This window comes from Prionailurus bengalensis, chromosome B3 (assembly GCF_016509475.1).
Source record: "Prionailurus bengalensis isolate Pbe53 chromosome B3, Fcat_Pben_1.1_paternal_pri, whole genome shotgun sequence".
Lineage (NCBI taxonomy): Eukaryota > Metazoa > Chordata > Mammalia > Carnivora > Felidae > Prionailurus > Prionailurus bengalensis.
In genome coordinates, this window is record NC_057355.1 from 25,049,523 (window position 1) to 25,067,898 (window position 18,376).

At 43.8% G+C, this 18,376-nt stretch overlaps 1 protein-coding gene across 3 annotated transcripts in view; it reads right to left on the reverse strand.

Annotated features, from left to right (window-relative positions):
* Positions 1–18,376, reverse strand: part of ATP10A (ATPase phospholipid transporting 10A (putative)) — a 198,948-nt gene that overhangs the window by 41,526 nt on the left and 139,046 nt on the right. For all 3 annotated transcript variants that reach the window (XM_043554896.1, XM_043554895.1, XM_043554894.1), the window contains exon 3: positions 11,984–12,069. In XM_043554896.1, the coding sequence (XP_043410831.1) occupies positions 11,984–12,069 (86 nt within the window). The remainder of the gene's footprint in view (positions 1–11,983; positions 12,070–18,376) is intronic.

The window sequence follows — 18,376 nt, forward strand, 5'->3', positions numbered from 1 at the left end:
TTTTTGTGTATGGTGTAAGAAAGTGGTCCAGTTTCATTCTTCTGCATTTTGCTGTTTAGTTTTCCCAACACCATTAGTTGAAGACACTGTCTTCATTGGATTCCATTCCACTGTCTTCACTCTATTCCATTGGATATTATTTCCAGCTTTGTCAAAGATTAATTGACCATACAGTTACAGATTCATTTCTGGGTTTTCTATTCTGTTCCATTGATTTATGTGTCTGCTTTTGTGCCAGAGCCATACTGTCTTGATCACTACAGCTTTGTCATATAACTTGGAAGTCCAGAATGGTGATGCCTCCAGCTTTACTTTTCTTTTTCAAGATTTCTTTGGCTATTTGGAATCTTTTGTGGTTCCATAAAAATGTTAGGATTGATTGTTATAGCTCTGCAAAAAATGTTGTTGGTATTTTGATAGGGATTGCATTAAACGTGTAGATTGCTTTGGGTAGTATAGACATTTTAACAATATTTGTTCTTCCAGTCCATGAGTATGGAATATCTTTCCATTTATTTGTGTCATTGTCATTTTTTTTAAGTTTTATTTATTTTGAGAGAGAGAGAGAGTGAGCATGAGCAGGGGAGGGGCACAGAGAAGGAGAGAGAGAATCCCAAGCACTGACAGTGCAGAGCCTGATGCAGGCCTCAAACTCATAAACGTGAGATCATGACCTGAGCCAAAACCAGGAGTCAGACGCTTAACTGACTGAGCCACCCAGGTGCCCCAATTTGTTTTTTTAATGTTTATTTATTTACTTATTTATTTTGAGAGAGAGGGTGGGGGGAGAGAGAGGGAGAGGGAGAGAACATGTAAGAACACAAGCAGGGGAGGGACAGAAAGCAGGAGAGAGAATACCAAGAAGACTCCACATTGTCAGCACAGAGCCCAAAGCAGGGCTTGATCCCAAGAACCATGAAATTATCCTGAGCAAAAATCAAGAGTCAGACACTTAACCAACTGAACCACCCAGGCACTCCAATTTCTTTCATAAGTGTTTTATAATTTTCAGTGTATAGGTCTTTCACCTCTTTGGTTAGGTTTATCCCTAAGTATCTTATTGTTTTTGGTGTAATTGTAAATGGGATGGATTCCTTAATTTGTCTTTCTGTTGCTTCATTATTGGTGTATAGAAATGTGACAAATTTAGAAAAGGGAATGGTATTGGTTTCAGCAACATTTTCTATATCCTTTTTTCTTATAAAAAGTCATACAGTTATTAAAAACATTAATATATTAAATTTTAAATGTGGTACATTCCATTTTATGGGTTTCCCTGTTGTTTTGATTCAGAGAGACAGTCTAAGTATAAGCCACTGGTTTTCAAACTTATCCTCTTGATCCACTATGGACGGCCTCTCGTCATCCATGCAGCCAGAGCACCCCATGCTGGGATCACAGTGGGACAGATATGGTCCTGGAGTCTGAAGAACAAGGGGAGGCCTTTGAGGCTTCTGAAACTAGAGTAGGGGTCCAGCCTACACCAGGCAGTGCCTCCAAAGGGGACTTCAGAAAAGCTACCTTCTCGCATCATCAGTAGACAGCCTCCCCCTCCCACACATGGATAGCCCAAACTCCTCTGTGGTTCTTGAAGCTCACCAAGGACACCTGAAGGTGTTTTCCCTCACACCAGTTCTTAGCACAGTGCCACTGACATGAAATAGAGTTGGTACGCGGAGGTACGAGGTCAGAAGAAGAATACAAGGTTTCTGGGGAAACCATATTTCTTGCCACATCTAGACCTTGGTCACTGGAATGATGGGCCAGGGCTGCCATTCAATCTGAGACACAACCCATGTTCTTCACAACAAGGAAATGATTGTATTTTCTGGTGAAAAAGACAGGCTAAATCATAAAGACAAGGCCAAAATGCATGCTAGGGGGATGCATTTTCCACAAGCCTGTTACTTAATTGATACAGCATCAATGTTTCTGCAGAAGGTATGCAAAGGAACACAGTGGGGTATTCAAACAACAGTGTGTCTATGCCCCCATTTGGCAGTTCCAGGACAGAATGAGGTTTTGCTTTAAAAAAGATTCAAGACTGAAAACCTCACTGTCGGATAATGCATCAAGACCTCAGTATACATAAGATGGTACATATAAAACACCATTCCCACCTCTGGAATGAGAGATACCTATGGCCACAGTTCTCTTGGTAACAGCTGGAGATGGACACGATTTCTGAGGGAGAGTAGTAAAAAACAGTTTCAATCAAAGTTTCCATCATGCTTACACAAAATAAGAGACAAACTCAATAAAAACAAGAAAAAACATTTTATATTAAGCCTTCTTTGATATAACACACTTTTTAGCAGCACTGCACTTTCTTTTTTTGCTTAATTTTTTTAATGTTTACTTATTTTGGAAGAGAGCACAGGTGCACATGCAAGTAGAGGAGGACAGAGAGAGAAAGGGAATGTGAGCAGGGGAGGGAGAGAGACAGGGTGGGAAAGAGCATATCAAGCAGAATCTCAAGAATCTCAAACCCCAATGAGGGGCTCAATCTCACAAACCATGAATTAGATCATGACCTGAGTTGATATCAAGAGTCAGCCACTCAACCAACTGAGCCACCCAGGTGCCCCAGCAATACTGTGCTTTCTTATCAGACCAAGCCAGAACAGAACTCATTACCAGCAGGTGCACAGGCCTGTGAAGACTACAGCCACAAGGACAGGCAGTGCACAGACATGAATGGCCTTTCCTGAGTGAACGGCCGTTGCATTAGAAGAGGGAGGAAGGCAGGCCAAACTCCAGAAGGATAGCTGAAGAACAAGGGGAAGGAAGACGATAGCCCTGTCTTGGTCTTCAGAGAGCAAAAATACTCTCCGAAGGCAAAACAGGCCCAAGGCCAAGCAGCTATGAGGCCTGATTCCAGGAAGACACACTCCATAATGTTGTCCTCAATACCCACTTCTTTGGTATGGGTTGATGTAAGCTCCCTGCCCTGTAGTTCATTTGTTGAAGCCCTAACCCCCAGTACCATAGAATGTGACCACATTTAGACACAGAGTCTTTAAAAACGTAATTAAGTTAAAAAAAGATCATACAGATGGGCTCTAACCCCATGACTGGTGTCCTTATAAAGAGAAATTTGCACACAGAGATAGACAAGCATAGAGGTTAAAACCACATGAAGACAGGGAGAAGACAGCCTTCTGCAAGCCAATGAGAAAGGCTTCAGTAGAAACCAATCCTACTGATACTCTGCTCTCAGGTTTCCAGCCTTCAGAAATGTGAGATAATAAATTTCTGTTGTTGGGGTGCCTGGGTGGCTCAGGTCATGATCTCAGGGTCCTAAGTTGAGCGCCATGTTCGGCTTCATGCTGGACATGGTGCCTCCTTAAAATTTTCTCTCCCTCTCCCTCTGCCCCTCCCCTTGCTTGCGCATGCTTGCTTGCTCTAAAAACAAGCAAACAAACAAATTTATTTCTATTGTTTAAGCTGCCTGGTCTATGGTGACCCTGAGCACACTGACACATCCTTTAACATTTCATCTGAGCCTCTGAGGAAAGTTTTTCTGGTTCAAGTCTCCCGGCATCCTGACTCATCAAACCAATCTCTTCTAAATCAAAACTGTCCCAAAGTACAATGTGATGATGAGATAGCTGTTTGGTGAGAATGTCCTGTGCACTGGGAAGCACCATATGCAGGCTCCTTGGGAAATGGCAGAGTTTAGCTAATTAACAACCTGCCTGGCTGCTCTTTCTCAGGAATCGTAATGTCTCCCTGCCAGCACTGGCTGTTAGTAATGGGTCTTGCACGTCAGTCCTCGTTCCTCCCAGCATGTGAAGGTGCTAACAGGACCAGCAACAAATAGCAATCCATTGGTTCAAACACAGAGGTGCAAAGTATACTTGCTGCTGGTATACTTGTCCAGGGTCACAGGCAGTAGCATGAGAGTTCAGGAACCTTGAACAGCAGCCTGCAGCTCTCTCCCTTCCTCCATAGGTCACATCACCTCCAGCACTTGGGCCCTCCTGTCTGCTCCATCCCAGATAGTGGTCCACCTTCACCCTGGTCACCATGACCAGCATCCTTGGGTGTCCTTCTTGCCCCCTCCTCCCTCATTTTTACACTCACTCAAACACCAAACCTTAATTTTTCTCTCCTCATTGGATATTTCTTGAATCCACCTCCTTCTTGCTCCCTCTGTACCTCACTACCCTAATTTAGGCTTCCACATTTCTCTGCTTAGAGCTTGCAACACACCCCTTGCTGGCCAGCATGCCACCAGCCTTGGTCCCTCTTATCCATTTCTCACAGTCACCAAAGCAACCTTTCAGTGTGTGCATCTGAACACTGCATTCTCCTGGGCACATCCTGTGTGAGCTCCTTACTTCCTCATGCTCGATACACATGGCCAGCTGGCTCTGCAACACCTTTAGGGGTCCTTCCCATGCAGGCTTAAGGCTCCAGCCACCTCACATTGCACATCCTTCTACCCACACTGCCTCTCATCCCAGGGTAACCCATTAGCCTGGACAAGTCTGGCCTGTTATCCTGGGCTCACATTTTATAGCCTTCAGGAAGATTATCTGGGTTAAGCTCCCCAGGACCTATAGACAGGAAACTGTGCAGTATTCTTTGATGCCTCCTTCTTTGTGTCCACTTCTAAATGTGAGCTCCTCAAATTTTATTCTGTTCTGCAACCCAGATGCCTACCTCAGTGCCTGGGAAATGCGAAGGCTGCCTTGTCCCTGGCCTCAGGTTGGATCCATCCAATGGTGATGTCAAAAGGGCAGGGGAGTAAACACAGGCAAGGGAGGATGGGGAGGTTATTCCCTGGCACCTTTTGGGGAGAGAGCATTGGGCCAGGTATGTCCCTAGACCAGGGCTGTGTGACTCCCCAGGTGACTTCTTGACCTGAGTCCCAGGCAGCCACTCCTTCCCTGGAACCATTGGACTCACAGGGGTGACACTTCAGCTGCTACTAACTCTTGTAGCCGTACTCACTCCTGCTTCAAAGGATCTCCACTTATGTGAATTATCTACGTGTAGAAATAATTCAATTGTGTGTTTTATGCAAATGTTAGATTTTCTTGATATGTAAATATGTCAATTAAAAGTTATCAAGGTAAAATGAAAACTTTCCAGTTTTAATGAGTTCAGTTGATGCAGTTATAGTTCATCTTAATGCCTGGTTATTGGTAATGAGAACATCTTGGACATAAACCCACACAAAGCTCCATCCAGACACTGGGTAGGAAGGGTGAGGGACCATGAGGGCTCTCCTGTTAGTAATGGTCCTGATGATGAAGGACCCAAAGGCAAGCTGAGGGCATACACAAGCTAGCAACTATCCCCACCCCCACTCCCATGGGATAGGTGTGACATTCCTCAGGCACTTCTAGCTGCCCAAGAACAAAGGAAAGGGAAAAACCAATGGTTAACTGACGGAGATCACAATCATGCAGGACAGGAGTCTCCATCAGTTTACAAATGTCTTAGTAAATTACAAGAAAAAGGCAATTTTGGGAATCTCAGTCAGTCAAGCTCTGACTTGGCTTGGGTCATGATCTTGTGGTGGTTCGTGGGTTTGAGCCCCACATCAGGCTCTATACTCAGAGCCTGGCGTCTGCTTCGGATTCTGTGTCTCCCTCTCTCTCTGTCCCCACCCCCCCCCAAAAAAAAACTAAACATTTAAAAAATTGAAAAAAAAAAGAAAAGAAAAATGAAGAAAAGAAAAAGTCAAATTTATCAATAGCCTAATCTCTAGAAGCCTATAGATTCAGTTTCCTGGAGCCCCAGCATCACCCTCCCCTCCATAATGATGTTGGGGAACAAGGCAAAAGGAAATGGTATATAGAATTAAATTTCCATGAGGCTCTTGGGTGGCTCAGTCTGTTAAGCCTCCGACTTCAGCCCAGGTCATGATCTCAAGGATTGTGAGTTTGAATCCTGTGTTGGGCTCTGTGCTGACAGCTCAGAGCCTGGAGCCTGTGTCTCCCTCTCTTTCTGCCCCTCCCTCACTTGCTCTCTCTCTCTCTCTCTCTCTCTCTCTCTCTCTCAAAAATAAACATTAAAAAAATTACACAAAAAAATTTCCTTATAATGTGCAGCCCATTGACAAATACTTGAGGCAGGCAGAGTATAACATTTTTCCAGGAACTCCCTACTGTCTTAATGCTAATACTTTACTAGAGGGAAAAACAACCTTAGATTGACAACAGCTGGGCCTCTGGTATCTTTGGAGTCCTCTTTAGTATATGGAAGTCCTTTTGGAGGCTTCTCTTTTGCCTTTACTTCCTCTAACTCCATAGCATATAACTAGTCATTCTTCACAACCCCAGTGCAGCTCTTTCTGCCCATGGGTCCTGTGCCCATGCTTTAATAAAATCACCTTTTTATACCAAAGATGTCTTAAGAATTCTTTCTTGGCCTTCAACTCTGGATCCCCACCACTCCAAAACCACATCACTGATGTCTCCTATAGGGTGACAGTGGTAGTGGAGTGTGTCATCTACAAGGTGGGGATTCTACCCCTACAAGCACGCTCAGGCTCGCAATGGCAAGTTCCCAGCCCTATAAGGTCAAATAAGGCTCTGCACCATATAGGGAGGGAGCTCAGAGCTCACTCTGTGGAGGACTCTGGGATAAGAAATAGAACCTGGCTTTTTACAACCTGAAATGGAATTTTAGTCCAGACCAAACCAACCAACCTCTCTGCTTTATTCCTAAGGTAAGTGAAAATATTTGATTGACTGGTGCCCTCAGAAGTCACCCACCATATGCCATGAAGTTGGCTGAGCACATCTGAGCAGGGTGCCCAGAGCTGCTGGGGCATAGGGCCTCTGAGCTGATTCCCATTCCCATGGGCCTCTCTGAGCTGCAATGCCTCGGGGCAGGAAGAGGGCAGCCCAAGGGGTAGACAACAATCAGGATTTGGTTAGTGCTTACAGGAATGTCTTAAACAGTGAGCATTAAAGTACACTGGAATAATGAAGCTCCTAACACTTTTTTTTTTTTAACAGCTTGAGATACATTTCACATACCATAAAATTCACTCATTTAAAGTGTATGTGGTTGAGTGTTTTGTTTGTTTTTTGTATATTCAGAGTTGTACAGCTATCACTATCATCTAATTTTAAAACATTTCCATCATCCTAAAAAGAAACCCCAGATCTATTGGCAGTCACTCTCCATGCCCCTTCCACTCCCAAATCATGGCAACCATTAATGCACTTTCTGTCTCTAAATGATGTGGGAAACAAATGCAAACAGAAAATATAGATAATATTAAATTTCCTTATAACCTGTAGCCCAATGACAAATATTTGAGGCAGGTAGAGGATGACATTTCTCCAGGAACTCCCAAATGTCTTAATGTTAATGCTGTGCTAGAGGGAAAAACAACCTTAGCTAAACAACAGCTAGGCCTCCAGGATCCTCAGTCTTCTTTAGCATATGAAAATCCTTTTGGAAACTTCCCCTGTCTTTATCTCCCCCAACTCCCAAATATATAATCAATTGCTCTTAACAACTCCAGCAAAGCTCTTTCTGCCCAAGGGTTCTATCCTCATGCTTTAATAAAACCACCTTTTTGCACTGAAGACATCTCAAAAATTCTTTCTTGGCAGTCGGCTCCAAACCCCAACACTTTCCACATCATAAACACATTCCTATTGGAGGCATTTCATACCAGCAGAATCACACACCAAGGCTAACACCTCTCTTATGAAGTGTTCTAATTCACCTCATGCTTCACCCAGATTCTTTCTCTCCATTCTCATGTCAGCCATTGTTATCTCCAGCATTAGGAGGAAGCCACGTTCTGAAATGTGGAATAACTTGCTCAGTCAGTGGGCAAAGCTGGAATTCAAACTTGGTTCTTCTTGCTGTAAATCCAAGCTTAGGTCTCCAAGTGCAAATAGCTAAAGTTTTAGTTCAGATTGGATGGTCCAAATATGAGTGAAACCTGCTGGTATAAATGGTGGCTAGGCTTGGCCTGATCTCACAGCTGGAGTGAGGCTACAGGGCAGCAGCTGAGTCAAGACTGAAGGAAGGTCACCCTCAGCAGATAATGAAAGCAAGCAAACCAGCAGACTAAGGAACTGGCTGCTGATTGGCTCTATGGGCCTAAACCGCAGATTTACCACCCAAGCTAGTCCCACCCCTGAGCATAAGGACCAATATGGGAACTGAGGTCTCCCTTTTCTCTGCCCCAAACAGGACACAGTGGTGTGAACAGGACCCTTCCCTGATGCTCACCTTACCTGTCCTCCTCTCCCCTCACTCTTCCTGAAGCACTTCACCCTGACTGTGGCAGGACTGCTCATGCTATTTGCACCACAGTCACCAGAGGAAAAAAACTTTTAACTCAGGGTCATCTGTGTCCTACGTCCAGAGGGTGTTGGTCTGCTGAGAGAGAGGCTAGCCACATCCTGACCTTTCTGTAGCCAATCCAAAATGCCTGCCTTGGTGGAAATAGCAAATCATAATTAAACAGCAGTCTACTATGCAGAGGCCTGAATGTGCAGCACCTAGACTACTGGGGTTTGTGTCCAGACTCAGAGGCGAGCCTCAGTGCAGGACAATTTGTTGGAAAAAGTAAGGAGAAAGCATGGCAAAACTAGAGAGTAGAGCAGGGAAAGATTCATGCAGCAGGGAGTTGCCCTTCTTGCATTACTTTCTCAGGAGATGTGCCAGTGAGGGCCCTTGTATTAGGAATATTTGCTGTAGGCATCAGCCAGAGAGGCCGAGTAAGCCTGGCTGGCCGTGGGGCAGAATGATGTCCACCTAAGTGGCCATCTTCTAAAGAAAGAAGTGTTTGGGGGTGCCGAGTCAGCTAAGGGCAGGGTGTGGAGGCCATGCAGTGCTGGAGGTGAGTTAGGAGCTGCGTGATGTTACCCCTCATTGATCACCAACTCCCCACACTTGAAAGTTACCATGCCCCCATGTAGATCTCCACCAGCCTGGCTTTTTGTTATCTTCTCTTTTCCTACTAAGAGTCCATCCCTTTTCTTTGAAGCTTTCAGCTCTAGCCCTGTTCTTGCTTTTTAAGCCACATTTCTAGAAAGAGTGGTGGAAAATATAATTCCTCTTCTACCTCCTGCAATCTGGACTCTGCCCCTCTGGGTCTATACTCCAATGGTGTAGCCCTCCCATTTCTTAGGCTGCCTGTGGAGTCTAGCATGCAGATTTTCTCCTGAGTGTCCCTGCTATGCCTCCACCATTGTACCATCCTTGGAACTACATCCCTATTACACCCAAGGACACCTGCTCCTACCTGTGGGGTTATTCTGTATTTATTCCTTTCCTTTTTTCCCTAGCCTTCTGTCCATGTTCCTGGGCCTCTTCTCTGAGTTCATACATGACTTGTAGGTAGAGGGTCTTCAAACCTGACCTTTAGCTCCTACGCCCCTGAAGTCCTGGCACACTTTTTTTTTTCTATCAAAAAATGTCACTGCACCTTACGCACTTGACGGCTCCTCAAACTCAGGAAATCTCAAAACCCCATTTTCCTTTCTTCTATGGCTTCTCCTACACACTGAAGACAAATCTCCCTCCCCTGGACACATTTGTGTTTTTGCCTAAATCTCTCTTCTGACTCTTTTATCTCCCTGCTCTAAAGTGTCATCTATAACGGTAATATTAACAACAGCAGCAACAACCACAATAGTTGCAAGTATTTATTAAGCACACTTCTGAAAGATTTGTGTGTATTAGATTGACTAAAACTTTGCACCAAGGACTTGAGGGGATTCCTGTGATCTTCCCCATTATACGACAAATAAAGTTAAGCAGATTGCCCAAGGTTATCTAGCTAGAAAGTGTGGGCTCCAGAGCCTGCCGGCATCAACACTAAGCTGGACTTGTTTAATAGCCCTATGACAGGAGTGCCTGGGTGGTTCAGCCGGTTAAGTGTCTGACTCTTGGTTTCAGCTCAGGTAGTGATCTTGTAGTTCATGGGATCTAGGCCCATGTTGGGCTCTGCATTAACAGTGCAGAGCCTGCTTGGGATTCTCTCTCTCTCTGTCCCTTCCCCACTCATGCTGTCTCTCAAAATAAAAGTGGTTTTTTCGTGTGTTTTTTTGTTTGTTTGTTTTTTAAGCCCTACGACAAAGGTAGTTCCTGGAGGGCAAGACTAAGAGCTGCGGACCTAGGGTTGAATCCATTTCAGTGTTAATCCAACTCAAGCGCAGGCAACAAAAGTATGAACAGTCATGAGAGCACAGGAGCACTGCATCTTTCAGGGGTGTTGGAGGAATCCCACAGAAGAGAAGACAGACTACAAGACGGTCTTTGGTGAAGGATGCCTACTCTTCTTCCTTGGAGAGCTGGCTCCCCAAAATTACCCATGAACAAGAAGATACATAGAATAGTCTCCCTAGAGGATGTCCTAACACCCTTCAAAATGGTTATTTTAGGGTCTTTGGAAACCCAGCATCTGCTCCATTCAGCTGATGTGGTCCTGGAAATTCACAGTAGTGCTAAGAATAGTGCCATATATGAAGTCCTGGGGACAACGGGTTAAAGGGCCTCTGGCCACAGAGGATGGAAAAATCCATGGCAGACCAGTTATATGTGAGTAGTTGAGTATTCTCCCCCTAACTTTTACATACTGCATTTTAACATTTTTCTTAACTTTTATCCTCTTTTGGTTGGTTCCTTTAAGGGACGATCTAACATTTTCCAAGTTCTGATCTTCAGGCATGGATCAGCAATTTCAGTGGGTGACTAGGCCATCTCTTGGCAGCACACACATTTCATTCACCCTTTACTACTTAACACTTTTCATTCAATGATCACCTTGCAGCATGACAGAAAGTCTCCTGAGTGGTGGGCAGAGGGCAACAATGCTGGATATGCCAGTGAACACAAAGATTCAAATATACACTGAAAGGTCATGGAAAGGAAGCTCACTTCCATAAAAGAGAGCACCCTGCCTCACCCCCACATGTCTGTGGGGGGCCACTCTGTGCCTGGACCACCAAGCAGTGGGCCGACTGGTCACCTCACATCTCAAGCAGGAAAACTGGCAGAGAAAAGGCCCCAAGTTCATCACACAAGAAGTCTAAGCCTAAGAGCGCAGACTAAGGTCCACAAGGTCAAACATGAAGTCCTCAGGATCTTGCCCACACATCTCATTTATTCTCTGTGAGGCTGCCCCCACCTGCTCTGGCACCCAACTCAGCAACTCCATGCTGACACTCCCTTTTCTCTCCCATTTTATTTTTCCCCAAGCCAACCAACTACACACACACACACACACACACACACACACACACACAATTATTATTATTAAAGTTTCCAAATGAACATGAAAGTAGAGAGACTAGCATATACTTCCCATGTACCCATAGCTCAACTTCAGCAAGCACCCAACACATTTATCCACCTTTTTGCCTTTCCATTTTGGAGCAAGGGATAGAACTATTTGACACAGTATATACTATACTTATGTTTTTGTTTATGGTCTTTTCCCCTAACTAGAATGAAATAAACATGAAGGCAGTTCACAGCATTCCTCTCAGAGTCTTCAACAGGGTCTATCACGCAGCAGATGCTCAAAAAATACTTGGATCAATGACTGAGTACCTAAATGAATGAATGAATGAGCTTCTACCCAGGCTCCTCTTGTGTGGCCCCTGTGCTTCCATTTAATGGGGCCATGTGTAGTCAACCATACTTCCCTTGTTCCCCTCACCTTTCCAGGGCCAACTAGAGGAAGGAAAAGCAGAAACTACTCATCACAGGCAATGTGGCTAAGTTTCTACTGCTGACAAGATCTTGTAAACAAGTCCCATGAGCAACCAAAGAGGCTCAAGTATGGGCAACATTCCCAAAAGACTACAAAGGTGGTAAAGAATATTAAATGCATATTTTAGAACTGTATGCATATACAGATACACACACACACACACACACACACACACACGTGTGTGTGTGTGTGTGTGTCTGTGTGTGTGTCTGTGTGTGTGTATGTGTTATGTTTGTCAAACAGAAGAAAAAGCTCAGGCATATATACAATACTCACATGCAACCACGAAACCTAGTCAGGTCGTTGTTTGGCTTCTCACACTCGATTACACTGGTGAACGTCAAAGGATTGAATTCGGAGACCTAAAATAACAGCATGCATACATCAGAGAATCGGCTTAGACCATTCCATTCTAAAAGGCACTTGCTCTTCTGTGTAACATCTATGTAGGGCAGGGAAATTTCATGGAAGGAGTCTGCCCAGTAACCTCTTCAGAATGCCAATACACACACAGCACTTAGCTCATGTTTTCTCATTTTTATACTGAATGATAACCAATCATTGTAGAACTAACAGCAATTAGTAGAACAGTACTGGTAAGTGAGCTGAAAGGATTACTGCTCCAATGAAAATAAGAGAACATGAGAAAACAGCAAAGGAAGCCACTAATGATTGAAAGGGATGAATGAGTTTTTTGAAACAGACCAGCACCTTTCAACTTCCAATATAGATTTAGAGAAGCAAATTCCATCTGGAAAATAGGAACTTATAATAAAAGGAGAGTTCCTCAATGTGCACCAAAAATTTTGCACAAATACTTAATGAAAAACATCTAAATATCCAATATGTGGGGCGCCTGGGTGGCTCAGTTGGTTGGGTGTCAGACTTCGGCTCAGGTCATGATGTCACAGTTCATGAGTTCGAGACCCACGTAAGGCTCTGTGCTGACAGTTCTGAGCCTGGAGCCTGCTTTGGATTCCGTGTCTCCCTCTTTCTCTGCCCCTCCCCCACTTGTGCTCTGTCTCTGTCTCTCTCAAAAATAAACATTAAAAAAATTAAATAACCAATGTGTAAACCCACAATTTCTTTATTATTCCGCTTGATGAAAAAACAACAGCTCACCATAAAGTCTCTCATTGGTAGTTTTGCCACTGATAGATGCAGCAGTGCCATAAACCATACAAACAAATGAGGAGAGGAATGTGGGAAGGAAATGGGGAGAAATGAGGGAAATGCAGGGAATAAGTCTTTTGGATAAGTGACGATAGTTAATGGATTTTTTTAAAAAATCAGCTCATTGCTCAGGCTTGTCATTCTCTTTTCTCTACCAAGTGTCACAACATGGTAAAAAAATTAACTCTTTGCTCACACAAGTAAATCATCACACAAAAAGTGCAAGTGGTTAAAAATCACAGCAATCACAAATACTGTTAACACCACCCCACGTGATTATTACTCTACCACAACAACATAGTTTCCGACACAGAATACAGCCATAACAGTAATTACTCAAACATCAGTTCTTACTGTTTTCCAGTGCATCGTGTACATTAAACAGAGAATTCACTAGATAACAGTAGCTTAATTCAATAGATGAAATTAAAATGCCATTTAAAAGGCTCTTCTTGAAGTTTAATTAGCCATCAGCTCTGCTCTTCTTGGACTGAAATGGCCTCTGGCTCTATTTCCAGAGCGAGGCTATGTTTCAAGCTGCCTTGTGTTCATTTAAAGCCATGCAAAGTATCTTGAAGCCAGTTGGTTGCCTTTTCCAGGGCAGACATCTGCAGATACAGCATCCAGGATAGCCATGAAGGGACTTAGTTCCACAGCACACAGGATTATTCTTGGCAGACAAGGAGGGTGCACTTAAAATACACTGTCTCTGTTTGTTATTCTTTCTCTCTATGAAAATGTAATGTGAATGGCTCAGAAACGGTAGGACATTTTGTCTCTGGACTTCAGCACTGCATTCATAATGTTCTATCAATAACCATGTGCCTTGAGGAATGTGCACGTCCAAGGCACAAGTTGCCTGGCTTCATCCACTTCGTCTGGAATTCGGGAGAATTCTGAGGATTTTTAGAACCAGAAGGATCTTCAGAGACTGTTACAATTGAATTGTATAACCACCACACCCCCCTGCCCCACACCCCAGAATTCATATGTTGAGGTCTTAACCCCCCGGAACCTCTGAATGTGACCATGTTTGACACAGGATCTTTAAAGAGATAATTAAGTTAAAATGAGGTCATTAGGGGGAGCCCTAATACAATCTGACTGGTATCCTTATAAGAGGAAATTTGGACACATACAGCAAAGGACAATTATATAAAGATAAAGGGAAGAGATGGCCATCCACAAGCCATGGAGGGGGTGTTCAGAAGAAACCAGCCCTGTGGACTCATTGATCCTAGACTTCCAGCTTCCAGAACTGTGAGAAAGTGAATTTCTGTGGTATAAGCCACTTAGTCTGTGGTATTTTGTTATGGCAGCCCTAGCAAACTAATACAGAGACCATCTTTTGGTTTCTCATTTAAAAAGTGTTTCATATCCAGAGCACACCTTTCAGATGGGAAAATCCTACTTACATTGATTGTTTCTACGTAAATTGGCAATGTAATAATATCCCATTTAAGAAATATATTTATTTTTCTCTCCATCCACTCATCTATCTGTTTGCTTCATTCCAAACTGGCTTCAAGGTCACACCATAGTCACTATCAGCCAAATTTCTGTCAACCCCGTCCCCTGAAGCATGGACAGACTTAGAGCGCCCCAATACACCCTTCCATTCTGAACATGCTAACTCCATTTTTTTTTTAAAGCACACAGTTGGGGAAGATGAAAAAAATCTGAAAGTGGATGGTAATAAAGGTTAGTAAATAAAATTAATGCCACAGAACTGTACACTTAAAAACAGTTAAATGGTAAATTGTGTGTAATATATATTTTTACCATGACAAAAAAAGTTTTTAATTTTTTTTTAACATTTATTTATTTTTGAGACAGGAAGAGACAGCTCATGAATGGGGGAGGGTCAGAGAGAGGGGGAGACACAGAATCTGAAACAGGCTCCAGGCTCTGAGTTGTCAGCACAGAGCTCGATGCGGGGCTCGAACTCACGCACCGTGAGATCATGACCTGAGCCGAAGTCGGCCGCTTAACCGACTGAGCCACCCAGGCGACCCAAAAAAAGTTTTTAAAAAAGTATATATAAACTGAGAACTGACAGTGAAGAAATGACTTCATCATCAAGTAGAACATAGCCCAGAAACCCAGGGATTTCAATACAAATATAGAAAACATGCATAAGTAATTATTGAGAGCACCACTGTACTATATCACCTGAATCATTGCCACCAATTACAATTTTTTGATAGCTTGTTAAATGCCAGGCCTTGTGCTAAGTGCTATTCACCACCATTCATGACAACACTATGAGGTTGCTTTTCATGCTACCTTTAATTTAGGATGGTTAAAGACCATGCCCCAGGTCATGCCCAAGGTCAAGAGGTCTTTGAGTAACTGACAGCAGTTCCTCAGCCTCTCAGACATCCAGCTCAGCCGCTGACATCTTGCTGAGACTATCTTGCTTTAACAGGAAAAGATTACATTATGTTTAATAGCCAAAATGTATACAATTAATTCTACAGAAAATTTCAGGGGCACCTGGGTGGATCAGGTGGTTAAGCGCTTGACTTCTGCTCAGGTCATGATCTCATGGTTTGTGAGTTTGAGCTCCGCACTGGGCTCTGTGCTGACACTGCAGAGCTGGCTTGGGATCCTCTGCCTCCCCCTCCCCTCTGTCCCTCTCCCCACTCATGCACGTGCTTTCTCACTCTCAAAAATAAACATTAATTTTTTTTTAAATTCTACAGAAAATTTCAAAAATTTAAATATGTCTCTAAGTTTTAATGTTTTTAAAAACATGCTTCAATTAAATATATCCTGGTCTGTCGATATCCGCCCCCTTCTCATCAGCAACGCCTGTGGATGTAGAGTTAGCAGAGTTTACCCAAAAATCAGATCTGGGATTTAGTCCTAGTTCTTCATCTTAAAAAATGTGAGATTTTTACCAAGTGAATAGAGGGCATTTGGACTTGGATCTCTGAAGTCTCTGGAGCCATATAAATGCACAATTCCACAGAATGCACAGGTGATTCTAATTCACCCGTATGCTTGTGACAGGCTCAGTACTGGGAGGTGCTGCAGATGCATTGTTACCTAGGAGATGCTCTCACACTGGTCAGCCCTCAAACTGAAGCTGCTGGCCCTCTATAGCACCACCACAGCACGCCAAGTATCTTGGGCCAAGTGTAGTTGATGACAACACCCACTGCAGAGCAGACGTGTCCAAACAAGTACTACACTCATACTTTCTGTTGCTATACTCCAAATATCTCTGCAGCTTCTCTGGACAAAGTGATTTGATCTTATGAAAAGGAAGAGACAGGGCAGTAACACAGGAGAGCTCTGTCCTTGAACTTGCATTTTTGTTAGATACTGCAGCAGCCAAGAGCCTTATGAGCCAAGCCGCTCCAGCAGATGGTCCCTCCTTCAGACACCCAGCACCTACCTCCCACTCAGAGGCACCCCCTCCAGGTAGAACAGGTATCTACGCAGGTACTGTGTCCCCGATCCAACCCCATGGAAGAGACACGATGTCTAACTTAGCAGTGCCCAGACTGTTCACTGAGTGAATGCCTGATTCACAGGGAAGATTCTGCTACCATTCTTGTATTTCACATTTGTGTTAAGTGAATTACTAATAACTATTTAGTAAAAGCCAAAGGACACTTCCTCTATCCTAAAACAAAAGCCATAATGTCTAAAAGGACATCTGTAATCCATTAAAGTAGACACCATTATTTTTTATCTTAAGAGAAGTGAAATGAGCCAGTTTATACTGTTTTGAAAATGAGATAAGCTTATGTTTCCAAAGGCCCCACTAGCTCTCCACATAGAGATTTCAGAGTAAGGCTGTGTCTTGGTCTCTGGAGGACAAGGTCACAGCGAAGCCTGGTAAGAGAATGCACAGAGCCCAGAAATGACCAACAAGACAGAGAAAACACACATGGCTCCTTCTGTCCTCTGCATCTGGGACCCTGTCCAGAAAATGCCCTTTGTGTCACGTGTCAGGATGCCTCCAGTCACAAGGGACTTGGGGTTTCCCCTCTTCCTCCAGCCTCAATATCACCACCCCACATCAGCCTTCAAAGGCTGATCACCCTACACCGGCTGCTGCCTTACAGGATGAAATCCACATCCTAATGCAGTGACCAGACTCTGCTCCAGGTCAGCTGCTGCCCCTCCCAACTCCTATTCCTGTCACTTGGGATGTTCTGGAGAGGCCCAGACCCTTCTGCATGGCTTCCCTTGCCCTCCCACACTACTCTACCTAGCTAACTGCCTCCTGCATTTCAAGATGTGACAGCCCACTACCTTAGGTAGGATAGGCAGGTGCCACTGCTTTGAGCTTGAATGGCTCCAGGTACATGTGCCTGGATGAAGCTGGCTTCATCCATGCTTTACTAGACCTCAGGTTCCCTGAGGACAGGAGCTCTATTCCCTTGAGGCCAAGACAGAGCCTGGTGCACACATGGTCCAGGGGTGACAGGTGTTTATTCTGCAAGGATCTCATGTACCACAAGCTTCCAAATAGACTTAGAGCTCCATGCTAGGCTCTTGGGTCCTAGAACCTCTGCCTACCAGGTGCTCCTCACCTGATGCTGAGGCAAATAGGACTATCAACGGGGCTGACTGTGGGGTTTCTCTGTGTTTCAGAAGCATAGTCCCTCTTTGGTGCAAGTGCATTTCACTTAGTAGCAATATAAAAGAATTTTGTCAGTCTCTATCTGCTTATTTATTAACAAAGGGTGAACAATATCTGAATTTAGGCAAAGCATTTTAACATAAATTAATGGAATAATCACTCCAACTCTTTTGTTTTGCATTTTTTAAGTTTATTTATTTATTTTGTGAGAAAGCGAGAGTGGGAGAGGGGCAGAGAGAGTGGGGAAGAGAGAGAATCCCAAGCAAGCCCTACGCTGTCAATGCAGAGCCCGAGGTAGGGCTCAATCCCATGAACCATGAGATCATGACCTGAGCTGAAATCGAGAGTTGGATACTCAACGGACTGAGCCACCCAGGTGCCTCTGTTTTGCATTTTTAATCCAATTTGTATTTACCATATGACTTTTAGTGCTGTGGGAATTCAAAGGGCAAATAGACCAATACTGCATGAGCAAATGAACAAATAAATGAAAATTTACTTATTCACTGCAAAGATTGTATTACCAAATCAATATTTCCTCATAGTTAACCTGAAATAGGAAATAGTCTGCCTTGTTCACCCAGGTGTCCCCTGACACATAGTCAGTACTCAATCAATCAATCAATCAGTCAAAACCTGAATGAAATTGTAGGCATTCTGGTACTGGTTGCAGAAGACATCAAACATGTAAGGAGCCTTAAATCAAAGTAAACTTTTGTCTCACTGGGAGTTTATGCCCAAATACAAATGATCAGAAAACACATTTAAATTTTTTTTTTTTCAACGTTTATTTATTTTTGGGACAGAGAGAGACAGAGCATGAACGGGGGAGGGGCAGAGAGAGAGGGAGACACAGAATCGGAAACAGGCTCCAGGCTCTGAGCCATTAGCCCAGA